At 41.4% G+C, this 12,910-nt stretch overlaps 2 protein-coding genes and 1 long non-coding RNA gene across 3 annotated transcripts in view; all 3 read left to right on the top strand.

The window, feature by feature from the left end:
- LOC310683928 (olfactory receptor 5AP2-like) overlaps window positions 1–3,336 on the top strand; it is a gene marked incomplete at its 3' end in the record, with an annotated part of 42,155 nt that extends 38,819 nt beyond the window's left edge. The window contains exons 2-3 of the mRNA XM_083454407.1: window positions 3–44; window positions 2,149–3,336. Of these exons, the coding sequence (XP_083310533.1) occupies window positions 2,359–3,336 (978 nt within the window). The 5' untranslated portion in view covers window positions 3–44; window positions 2,149–2,358. The remainder of the gene's footprint in view (window positions 1–2; window positions 45–2,148) is intronic.
- A 1,993-nt stretch (window positions 3,337–5,329) lies between these two features.
- Window positions 5,330–5,544, top strand: LOC310679412. Its single transcript, XR_014512227.1, has 2 exons — window positions 5,330–5,444; window positions 5,477–5,544. It is a non-coding gene; the product is annotated as an uncharacterized lncRNA (long non-coding RNA).
- Window positions 5,545–10,645: 5,101 nt separating this feature from the next.
- On the top strand, window positions 10,646–11,590 carry LOC310679088 (olfactory receptor 5J3-like; the record flags this gene model as incomplete). The annotated part of the gene is made up of 1 exon (XM_083443833.1): window positions 10,646–11,590. The coding sequence occupies one exon, from the start codon at window positions 10,646–10,648 to the stop codon at window positions 11,588–11,590; it is 945 nt and encodes a 314-aa protein (XP_083299959.1).
- Window positions 11,591–12,910: the final 1,320 nt, after the last annotated feature.

The raw sequence follows: 12,910 nt of genomic DNA, 5'->3' as shown, positions 1-12,910 counted from the left end.
AGGGAAACGGAAGAGCCAGCCTTTGCGGAGCCATGTGAAGCACAGTAAGTCTGACTCATCTGTACAGTTTCTTGCAGCATCATGTAGACCAAAGGCCTGAGGCTCACACTGTTGTTGAGGCACCCAAAACTAGCAATAACCAACAGATAGATGCCAGTTAAAATGTGAGGAGAAAATTTTAACAAACTTACTTGAAGGCTGAAGGGAGGGAGGGGGGGAGGTCTTTACCATCCTCCTGAAAGGGCCAAGAGATGGATCTGATGAACTTTAGATGGAAGAGAATTTCATAATAGAGGAACCACCATGAAGATGGCTTTGTTACCTTACAGGTCAGCCTAACCTATGCATCTTTTGGTGGCTCATTGATATACCTCAGTATACAGAGAGGTACATAAGGGAAGGCCCTCTTAAGGTTCCACCCCTGTGAGCTACGTGTTTGATAATGACCCATGGGTAGACTTTCTCTGTGGAGGCTCCTGGTTCAGAAATTCAGTGGGTACCCACATTGCTGGCCTTTAGACTCCATCCAGGTGAGATCTTGACTGATTGTTCTGGCATTTCAGCAAAAATGCTGATGTTTGTGGTATTTCTGTTGTGTGTTCTGGTGTGATTTCTGTAATATGTGGTTTTAAATTGAGAGTTGTTGTTATGCATTTGTTAAAACAAACATAGAAAGTAAAAAAATAAATCACTTTGCTATGTGAGTAAATCGCCCTCTTTTAAAATGTGAAAAATAGCCCAGCTAGTTTTTTAAACAGAAAACATTGCCTTAGTTTGGGTTTACACAATCATTGTGTGCAGTGTTAGTTTTAAGTAAAAGCAATCCTGACCTTCGGCCTTCTCTCTGCTACTCCTTGCCTCTCTGCATCTGCTGCCTCAGATGGCTGGCTCATTCTGTTTGATGGTAAGATTAGCCCTGCAGCAGGGGCAGAAAGCAGGGAGGGGAGACAATGCACATCAGGCCACCCATCCCCCTTGTTGCTGTGCTTATTGGGAGGGAGAGGCAGTGGGGGGTGTCTGCTCAATGCAGACACAGAAGCAGAAGTGCCACATTGACTCTGCTGTTGTGTTCACACTGCAGCAACCTCCCCACCATCATACCCTTTCCTCTCTCCCTTCCAGAGAGCACAGCAATGTGGCAATTGGGAGGACAGGCATGTAGCACTCTCCACCAGGCACCCCTGTCCTGGAGAAAAACATTGCTGGAACACTTGTCTCCTCCCCCCCCCCCTTTTTTTCCTTTTTATTTTCTTTCTTTTTTTAATTCAAGATGCACATTTGTCTGAAACATGAGTTAAGAGTCCCTGGGAGGAATGCAATGTAGCACTATGGCACTTTTCAGCTCACCAGATGCAATGCTTCACCTCCCCTCAGAAGCTGCTGTGAGGGTTTTCCTGACACACTGCCCCCCAGCCATGCAGAGCATACCAGTAGGAAGGAGAGGAGGGAAAGACCCACTGTACTAGCAGAAGGCCTTGTGCAGACTTCCCATAGTGGGAACAGTTACTTTAGATTAGGTAGATAGACAGATAGATGATAGATAGATAGATGATAGATAGATAGATAGATAGATAGATAGATAGATAGATAGATGATAGATAGATAGATAGATAGATAGATAGATGATAGATAGATAGATAGATAGATAGATAGATAGATGGAAAGAAATTGATTTTATATAGTCAAGCGTTTATGATAACCTATCAATAACCAATCATCAGATACAGATCTCTCACCATTATTCTATTGGACAATGCACATGAATGGAGCACTGGATAGAGTTCTAGAAACAAGCTATGATATCTCACAGAGAGTCTCTCCAAAAGCCAACATATGGGACAGATGGGTTTTAATTATCAGAGAAGGACTTGATAATAGTAGGGATGGAAATCACTGTCACATCATAATAATAATAATAATAATAATAATAATAATAATAATAATAATTTATTATTTATACCCCACCCATAAAACACCCAGAGTTTTATACAAAGCTTTATTTGAACCGCCCCCCAGAATTATGGAGGCATACTGTGAGTAGAAACGTTGAAAGTGAATTATGTAGGTTGGGTGGGAATTGCACTGGAGGCTTCCTTTCCCCTGCCGAAATGAAGAGTTGTTTGAGTTATAGTTATGTTTCTTCCACAGAAGATGGAGCATGTGGGTGGAAAAAAAACCCTGTCCTCAGTAGCTGTACTGATGTGAAGAGGCAAACACTGACCTTCATTGATTAACCAGATTGAATTTCCATCAGGAGGCCAACGAGGAGAAGAAGAAAGAGAGAGAGAAAGAGAGCCCACATCTACTCATCACAGATTTTAATTGCCCATAAACCATATTAGTCAAGTCATTGTAAAAATGCCTGAGGGAAACGATAGCACCATAACTGAATTCATTCTCCTAGGACTAACAGACAGGCCAGAACTCCAAGGTGTTTTGTTTGTGGTGTTCCTGATCCTGTACTTGATCACAGTCATAGGGAATTTGGGCATGATCACGCTGATTAGGGTTGATGCCCGATTGCAAACTCCTATGTACTTCTTCCTCAGCCACCTGGCTTTCCTGGACTTCTCTTACTCCTCAGCCATCACCCCAAAGACACTAATAAACCTTTTGGTTGAGAACAAGGCCATCTCACTGAGTGGTTGTGCCGCTCAGATGTATAGCTTCATTGCATTTGGGACTACCGAGTGCTTCCTTCTGGCAGTGATGGCCTACGATCGGTATGTGGCAATCTGTAAACCCTTGCTCTATACAGTCATCATGTCCCGACAGCTCTGCCTGCAGCTCCTTGTCACTTCTTACCTTTGTGGCTTTGGGATTGCAATGATACACACAAGCTGCGCTTTCCGGCTGTCCTTCTGTCACTCCAACGTCATCAAGCACTTCTTCTGTGACGTGATTCCCCTCCTCAACATCTCCTGCACTGACACCAGAGTGAATGAGATCATTCTGTTTGCCTTCTGCATCTTCAATGGGCTCTTCATCACATTGGAGATATGCATTTCCTATATCTACATTGTCTCCGCCATCTTGAAAATCCGCTCCTCCGAAGGGCGGCGCAAAGCCTTCTCCACCTGCACTTCTCACTTGGCCGTTGTCATAATGTTCTTCGGGACAGCGGTTTTTATGTACATGCGCCCCAGCTCGGACTCCTCGCCAGACGAAGACAGGATTGTGTCAGTGTTTTATACCGTGGTGAATCCCATGCTGAACCCCTTGATCTACAGCCTGAGGAACAAGGAGGTGAAGGATGCCTTGAAAAGGGTGTTAAACAGGAAAAATGTGTTTTTCTCATTGCAGAAAGATAAAAATACACTTAAAACAACTGCTTAAAATGACCTGACTCCTTTTGGTACATTCTTTTTCATAGCTGTAGAAAAATGTTCGCAATACAAGTATGGTGGTTCTATAATGTTCTTACTAGAAGAACTTCAGGCCCTTTTGGCTTTATTACCTAGCGCCACTTCCTACAGTTATCAAAGATAATTCATGCAAAAGTGAAGCAAAGGATGCTTCTGTTGTTAAAATGTGCAGCTGCAGAAGTGACAGATGATGGTGTGCATGTTTTAATGGCAAGCATATTTGTTGGAATCAGCCTCTTGACTTCCTTCAGGACTCTTACTACTCCTGGCTTGTTCTCTCCACCTTTTTTTCCCTTTCTGCTTCTACCATTTTTACCAGACCAAGTAAGAGCCGTTCCAAATATTAGCAATGACGTGATCAACAACCTGGTGCTGTGCCAAAAAAAATTACTGTTGTGTAAATAAATAAATAATCAAAGGGGAAGTTATCAAAGGTTTGGTGTAGGGAACTGTGCTTTCCATCCTTTCCTTACTTTCAGTGAAGAACCACAACATTGCCCAATGGTTGAACTGTAAAGAAGAACAGGCTCTCCAGAAACAAATGACAGGGTTCATTCTAGTCAGGCTTCATTTTTCAGATGGAGCAAAGAGCATGAACCAGTGCTATATATTTTTTAAAATCATGCACTATCTTATTCCATGGACTAAGTTAGCAAGCTTCTAAAAAGCCACTACTTAGTCTGACTTTTTCACTCACCAACACCCCAAAACAATGCCAAGTTTATGCCTTGAACTGTAAACATTCCTTATAACTACATTAAAAGTAAGCTGTGGGTAATTAATTCAATATTTGCTTTTTTAAATTGTATTTATTGATAGCTGACACATTCGAAGATGATAGGATTACTTTGGTGAAGAACCTTTTATGATGTTTGTGTCTTGCTATTGCACATGTCTTTGTGAACCACTTTGAGGGGGTTTTAAATAAATAAATACTGCCTACTCAGAAGTAAGTAGGGTTTACACCCAAATCAGTATAATTCTGTGCACATTTACCTGGGAGTAAGTCCCTTTGAACTCTGAATAGACATGTTACAGTTCTAAACTGAGAAAATGACTGTTATACAATAGGAATCTTTGGTACTGCTTTGGTACTGCTTTATGTGGGTGCAATTATATTTATATATTTTCAGTGAAAGAGTCTGGAACTGTTAGTGCTAGAGAAATGGATATGTCAACTGAGATTTTAAAGAGGTCACAGCAATCAAGGACAGTTTAATTCTTAGCACTTTCTTTCTCAAAAGAATGTTGGAGGGAACTCATACTGACAAACAAAAACACATACATATTTGTTATATGTTATTTTAATCCAGTTTTCAACTTGCATTTACATATTATTAATTGATAGTTAGAATTATTAACATTGCTCAAGATTATCATTGATTAGGTTCCATGTTGTTATTTTTCTCAAATGTTTTATTCATAGATGGAGACATTGATATCAAAATCCACTGGTATGAAGACACATTCCACTGCAGAAATACCAAAAGGTCCTTAGTGTGGAGACTGCACATCATCATATAAGAAAATGGCAAGAGAAAATCATACTGTAGTAGCAGAATTTTTCCTCTCAGGCCTCACAGAAAATCCTGACGTAGCCATTATTTGTTTTCCCTTCTTTCTAGCAATATACATAATCACTTGTGTGGGAAATCTTACATTTGCCTCAACAAGGCACCTTAATTACCAGATCACCTTTTGCCCCTGTTGCCCCTGCATTCCAAAACAAATGGCTAAAACAAATGGCTCATGGTATTAAATTCTATCTAAACAGAGATCTTGGGTTCACATTCTCACACACCATCAATGAAATAAGAATCTAATATAAGAATCTAACATTTCTTACTTTCTAAATCCTTTGCATAATTACATTAAGCCAACAAATCTCAGTCATAACATAACATAACATAAAATAACATAACATAACATAATTTTTAGAAGAAAAGGCCTTTGCAAAGTAAAAAAGGAACTCAGTAAAAACAGCTTCAAAAGGAGCCTCTTCAGTTTACACCCCCCTTTCCTAGCCAGCTGCTTTTCCCATTAGCTCTTCCCAAAATTTATTGCCCTTTAACTCTCTCAGTATACCTTAAACCTTAGGAAAATATGGCTAGAGTCTGATGGGAGGCACATGGTATTATTTTCTGTTAAACAATAAATCTTACTATTTACCAACTCTTAATTAGTGTTTTTAAAGCTTGATTGTATTCTGTGATATGTAGGGTGAGTGTAACATTTGCTCCCAGCCTGTAATTCCCTTTTACAACTTTGAGAAACTTGTCTCCTGCTACTGCTATAAATCAGGGGGGCCCTTGTTCAGGAGAGCAGGAAGATAAACAACTGCCAAAGTACTTAGCCAGCTGGTTTCTGCCTGGCATGAAACATACAAACATTTGCAAATATATCTTTAAGCTCATTTTAAAATACAGGCCTTGATCAGATGCCTCACTGGAGCAAGACGGTTTGAGCATATTACAGTGGTACCTCAGGTTACATACGCTTCAGGTTACATACTCCGCTAACCCAGAAATAGTGCTTCAGGTTAAGAACTTTGCTTCAGGTTGAGAACAGAAATTGTGCTCCGGCGGCGCGGCAGCAACAGGAGGCCCCATTAGCTAAAGTGGTGCTTCAGGTTAAGAACAGTTTCAGGTTAAGTATGGACCTCCGGAATGAATTAAGTACTTAACCTGAGGTACCACTGTACACTGATCTTGGTCCAACTGCACTGGCTACCAATTAGTTTCTGGGCCCAATTCAAAATTCTGGTTTTGACCTATAAAGCCTTAAACTGCTCAGGACCACAATACCTCAAGGACCACCTCTCTCCAGATGAACCTACCCAGACCCTGAGATCATCTTTTGAGGCCCTTCTTTGTGTGCCTCCTCCCTGAGAGGTGCAGAGGGTGGCAGAGAATAGGCCTTCTCTGCAGAGGCTCCCCATCTGTGGAATGCTCCCCCCAAGGAAGTTCACCTGGCACCTTCATTACACACCTTTAGGCGCCAGCAGGGCCGGATTTAGATCTGATGAGGTCCTAAGCTGCTGAAGGTAATGGGGCCCTTTATATGTCCAGCTGTCATTTGCCAACAACAAATTGTCACTGTTTTTTGTGTTGAATATATGCTATATGGTAATTTATGGCCCTAATAGGTATTTAAAGCCATTTGCACATAACAAAATACAGTGGTACCCTGCAAGACGAATGCCTCGCAAGACGGAATACCCGCTAGACGAAAGGGTTTTCCGTTTTTCGATGCACTTCGCAGGACGAATTTCCTTGCGAGTCTTGAGATTTTTTTTCGCTCTCCACCCCCTTTTTCTAAGCCGCTAAACCGCTAATAGCCTTTTAGCAGCTGATCCGCTAATCCCTTAAGCCTTTAATAGCCGCTAATAGCCGCTAATAGCTGCTAAACCGCTAAGCCGCTAAGCCGCTAATAGGGTTGCTTCGCAAGACGAAAAAACCGCTAGATGAAGAGACTCGCGGAACGAAGGCACCACTGTATGTATTTTATCAAAGTAATTGTTGAACTGAAATACAATTAAGAAGGATATTAATTGTGAAATACTATTAAGAAGTATATTAATAGTGAAATAATTATTAAGTTCTAACTGTATGTAGGTTTTATTTTATTTGTTTTTTATCTTATATTTTGGAAATGTACATCCAGGGTTTTTTTTTCCTTTACATTTTTTTGGGGCCCCCAAGAGAGTGGTGCCCTAAGCTATAGCTTTTTTGTTGGTGTTTGTTCTTTGATGCTATGGCCTGTCGGCTACGCAAATAAAGTCTACTACTACTAAGCTATAGCTTGTTGAGCTTATACAGAAATCCAGCACTGGGAGCAAGGCAAAACATTCATTTTTAACCAGGCCTTTGGTTGGTCTGTTTGACATCTTATACCCTTTTAAAATGCGGCTCTTTTCTGGGGGTTATTGGGGGGTGCTGTTTTTATTCTGATTATATATGTTGTGATCTTTTCTGTGAACCACCCTGAGACCTCCGGGTATAGGACGGTATATAAATTCAATAAATGAAATAAATAAATAAGCTTCTCCATCAGAGCTGAACAGCAGAGACAACTATTACCAGTCAGCAAAAGGAAAAGTCAAAAGCCTCCTGCCTCAGTCATTCTAGCAGCAACCAAAAGGAAGACACTGAGAGCTGTGTGAAGTTGCTTAGGACCAATGAAAAGAGACAGCAGGGCTAAGGAGGGAGACTTGGGGACTGGTGATTTTAGAAATACAGTTAAATACAATATCCTAGAGTTGGGCCACATAAGGGAGTATGATCCCTGGCAGAGCAGCCTCTCCAGCAATTTGAGGATAGAGATGAGGTCCTATAGCTCAACTTCACTGGAGTAAGATGCCAGCAATGGATAACCTGCAGTGCAACTTCCCGTCCTGTTGCTAAACTAGCCTCAAATGGTGCCAGTGTTCTTCCTCAAAGGCATATGGAAGTTGGTGGTGGAATGCCACTTCTTAGCAAAGCTTTGGACTTGAAAGCCCTGAAGCCAGTGGTTCTTTGGATCAGTCAGGAAAGTCAACAGCTTGGCAGGAGTTTTTGGCTTCTCGTTTACAGACAAGTCACAGAGTCATGGGATCCCGGCACCTTCCCACTTCAGAAAATGGCTGTACCACTCAGGCTGGGAGAACCACGGATGATCCAGATGAGGGTTGGGGGGGGGGCAAAGGAAACAAGTGAACCCGGCTTCCCCTTCACACCTGTAGCATAGAAAGCAAAAGGAAATTCCCCAGATGCTGAAGGAATTGGTGAGATGGAAGAATGAAAGGTAGCGCTGGTGTCCTCTAGGATTCCATTGAGAGCCAAGAGACATTTTGTACTGTGACTAATAATTTGCAATAATTGGTGAGGCTGACAAGCCTTGCAATATAGTCTGAGATTCAGAACACCCATTCCTCCCTCTTTTGCTGTCTTATAAAGTAAGGCTCGGTTAAACCCTTTCCCATTTCTCTCATGGAGAAGACTACTGCCACTACTGTAATAAGGTAAGGGGAAGCATAACTGGAAGGATCTAGAACAGATAGAGCAATCTCAGTAGGAACAACATCTTGATGGCCAAAATGTACCTTAGCCAAGAGAGCAAAAGAGGACCATAGTTTCACAACCTAACACGTGCCAGGTCTTTGGTCTCCAGGACTCCTAAATATTTCTTTTTAATGCCTCCCAGAGGGTGAAGTTGGCCTCTGTTGCTAAGGAAACCTGGTCATGCTAATTGAGGCATGTTGAGGCATGTAAGTTGTCGTTTGGTATAACTGACCTCTAAACCTTCAACTTTTAAAATTTACGTAGTTCCTCTTTCAAAGGTGCAATTCCTCCAAAAGGGTCTGATAAACTTCCCTCTTCTTTTGTCTCATTTTTCTTTAGATTCTGAAGGCTAGGAGCTCTTCTTATTATTTTTGCACAGCGCCTGGTGCAAATTAGGGAATTAGAGGTGATCATTATGATGGTATATTGAGTCCTTTCTTTTGACAGGAAACTACTTTCACTTCAGAAATCCACCACTACATTTTTAATATCTTATCAGTCTTGCAATGGGGGATGGGGAGAGAACCAACATCTGGCTTTGCAGAGTGAGGGGTGCCACCATAAACTGCTGCACCTCTGGTATATATAGTAAGTTATAATGAGCTGATTAGGAATTACTCAGTTGCCAGGAATTACTCAGTTTGGGTTGGAGAATGAAGAACAACATGCACCTTGCAGATTGTGAGTCTGCTCAATAGAAGTCACCAGAAATCAACACATTATGGAATATGAAAAAGTTATGGTAGCTTTTGCCATTGTAAAATTTTGATGCAGATGCTTCTTAGAACTTTTGTGTGGTTTACAGAGGAGCAAAGAGATCTAAGGTAATGAACAAGTTCAGCAGTAACAGGTAGGATGGTCACTGTAAAATAAAGAACTGAATGTTATTTCTCTTCTGTTGCATTACAGACCTGAGCTTTCAGAATCGAGGTATATAGCATAAGATACTTGGGGGACTGGGAGATGATTCCAGATTAACATTCAAACAACAGAACATTTGCAACAAAAATTAGAAACCAGGGTGTTCCTTCATTTTAGACTCTACACCCTATAAACTAGCTATACTGAGACAATGGAGTCTTCTGTCTGTTCGTGGGAAAGACAAGCCCTGATCTTCACACCAGAGCAGAACAAGCTTCTAAAGACTGTTTTTCACTAATGAAGCCCCTTATCACTGATCCTGTTGCAGAGTGAAAGGTGAGCCTGCTCGCTTCATTTTCAGCGTATGCTATTTGAACTGCTGTAGTGCCATGACTAAAAAACTTGGTTCACATGTTACACTGAACAAAGGTAGAAGCTGACTTCACACACGAACAAGTATTTGTGTAAAAGCATTTGTTGATTTGTATAACTCAGCTATTCTGTACACAGGTACACAGGCTGTCACTTGTTGAGAATTACATGCAAATAATTGTGCACCTCAACTGTTGTGTACATGGGTACTACACAGACTGCACGGTCATTAAATGTGAGATGTAAACATCCCTTATGAAACCAAGTTATGAATAAGGAAGTCCCCAGTTCAAATCTCAACCTTCCTATGAAGTCACTAGGTGCAAACTACTGTCTGTCAACTGCGGTCCTCCACATCTGCAATATGAAAGATAATTATACCGACTTACCTTACGCAGTTGTTGTAACGATTTTAAATAGACAGTTGTCAGGATTGTAGATAGATGATGCATGTGAAGTGCTTTGAACACTTGAAAATGTTTTATTTATTTATTTTTGTTGATTAAATTTGTATACTGCCCTTCATCCAAAGATCTCAGGGTGGTTCACAGCATACAAATTCAAGATAAAAACACAAAATACATAACAGAAATGGTGGGGATGGGACCAAAAGCAACCCTCTGGACTTGCAGTCCCTCCTCAGCCACATCCCCTCATCCCAGGACACCTCCCTCATTGGCCCTGCTTTGCACCCTCCTTGAGTTGTTTTGCCTGGCTGGAATGTGCCCTCAAACTCTAATAATGTGTCTTGCTTGGATGGATGGATGGATGGATGGATGGATGGAATAGGGGTCTGTGAGCATGTGTCTGCCCTGGCCACCACAGGCATGTGGTCCCTGGAAGGTTACGCAGAAGTGAATGTGGTCCTCAGACTGAAAATGATGCCCTGTCCCTGCAGTAGGACATTCATGTAGAACTTCATTTCTAAGTATGATTCACCAAGACGTTTGTAGTAATAAGAACTGACTGATACAATTCCCCCCTCCGTTATTTAGCAGATATCAGAATATGGAAGCAGCTGTAGAGGGAAACTGCACCATGGTGACTGAGTTCATTCTCCTGGGATTCTCAGAAGGTCCGGAACTGCAGCTGCCCTTGTTTATGGTGTTCCTCGTGATCTACATCATCACCCTAATGGGGAATCTGGGGATGATCATGTTAATCAGGATCAACACCCGGCTTCACACTCCCATGTATTTCTTCCTATGCAACTTGTCCGCTGTTGATATCTGTTACTCATCAGTCATCACGCCAAGGATGCTGATGAACCTTCTAGCACAAAGCAAATTGATTTCCTTCAATGCATGTTTTGCTCAGCTTTACTTTTTTGTGGCCTGGGTGTGCACCGAGTGTTTCTTGCTGGCCAACATGGCATATGACCGTTACATGGCCATCTGTAGCCCATTGCTCTATTCCGCAGTTATGTCGCAGAGAGTCTGCATCCTGTTGGTTGCTGGCTCGTGCTTCATCGGCTTCACAAATGCCATGGTAACGGTATGTTTTTTAAGCAGGTTGCCATTCTGTGGCTCTAACATCATCAGGCACTTCTTCTGCGACACTCCTCCCCTATTAACGCTGTCCTCCAATAGCCATGTCACGGAAACAATCATTTCCTCCCTCGCTGGGTTCACTACCATTGGATCCTTGTTCATCATTGTCTTCTCTTACGTGTTCATTCTGGCAGCCATCCTGAAGATCCGATCAGCTCAAGGCAGACACAAGGCCTTCTCCACCTGCACCTCTCACCTTACAGCCGTCACAGTCTTCTACGGGACTCTGATATTCACATATCTGCGCCCCAATACAAGCTACTCATTGGGTCAGGACCAGGTGGCTTCCGTGTTCTACACAGTGGTGGTCCCGATGCTGAATCCCCTAATCTACAGCCTCAGGAACAAGGAAGTGAAGGAGGCTTTCAGGCAATCCGTGATGATGAAAATGTTTTTGCAATGAATGCAAAAAGAATTTAGGGCAATTCCTTTAGGAGGCCAACAGAAATGAAACAGAATTCTGTGAAAGCTTCTGAGCATATGTACACATACCCCTCAACCTCTTTATCAGACAAGATGTTAAAAAACACATTCTTGCACATCTTTCTGTTGGCTTAATAAAGGAATATCCCTGATATGCACTTTGGAATTTTTGTTATGAGCCAGCAAGCTTTACTCAGGGGTTTAAAAGAATTTTGTAATTTAAATAGTAATAATCATGTAACAAAATAATCATAAAACAATAAATGGAACAACTCTAAAATCTTCCCTATGTGGGTTCCAGTCTGAATTAACATAGACTTTGTACACTGTTGTAGATGACAAAAGCTAATCTATGCATGGGAAAACATATATGTTACCTCCATTGAGTTGACTTCACTGAAATAACTAAAACATTCTTAGCCACCCAATTCTATTCATTTATGGCTCAATTAATGCAATAGCCTTTTCTTTTACTACAGGTATTAAATTGGTTCAGCTAAAGCAACTGTGCTATCACCACCTATTAGTGTTGATTTGAATGGTCACTATGTTTACCTTGTGTTTGCATTTAAACAAATTTCATGGTCTTTTGGTTCTTCTGTTTGCACATTTGTGTGTACCAGTTAAGGGTAACATTTCATGAATCTGATGGTGCAGTAAAGTCATTACACAAAAGTTTCTGCCACAATCAATCTCATAAGTGCCATGGGATCTTTGGTAGTTTTACCTACAAAGGTGGCTCCTCTGTTGAGAAATGTAATGCAAGCATGCATGCATTCGTTCCATTTAAAGACCTTCCTTCATTGATAACAATACAGCAGGCATGTCCAACTCCCAAGAGACTGTGATCTACTCCCAGTAAAAAAAAAAATGGCAGTGATCTACCCATTGGGGAGGATTGCACAGAGTTTTTTAACTTTTCCCCATAACTTTTTGTACATGATAAAGATCCCACAATCTACCAGGATTAACCAGGGATCTACCGGTAGATCTGTTGTTTTAGGACCTTGCAGTTAACCATTGTTGTGATGCTATTAATTAGTTTCACTGAATTTATAGCAGCACTCCCCTTGAGCTTCCATGAATCATAGCTTTTAAAAATATATACTATATAAATCTCCTAGGTGACTGTATTTTGGAGTAGCCAAGGACACAACAGTGAGTGATTTTGCACCTTGAATTGTAGAGGAACACAATGAAATGTTATCATCATTGCAGTCAGACGATGGTAAAAGGGAAGATCTTGTGTTACTTTTTATGATGAAGGACTGCCACTGTTCTCTGAAGCTTTGGAGAGCAG

Source organism: Podarcis tiliguerta, assembly GCF_965153285.1.
Source record: "Podarcis tiliguerta genome assembly, chromosome: 1".
Lineage (NCBI taxonomy): Eukaryota > Metazoa > Chordata > Lepidosauria > Squamata > Lacertidae > Podarcis > Podarcis tiliguerta.
Note: the sequence above shows the minus strand (reverse complement) of the source record. Positions and strands in the feature narration are given on the sequence as shown.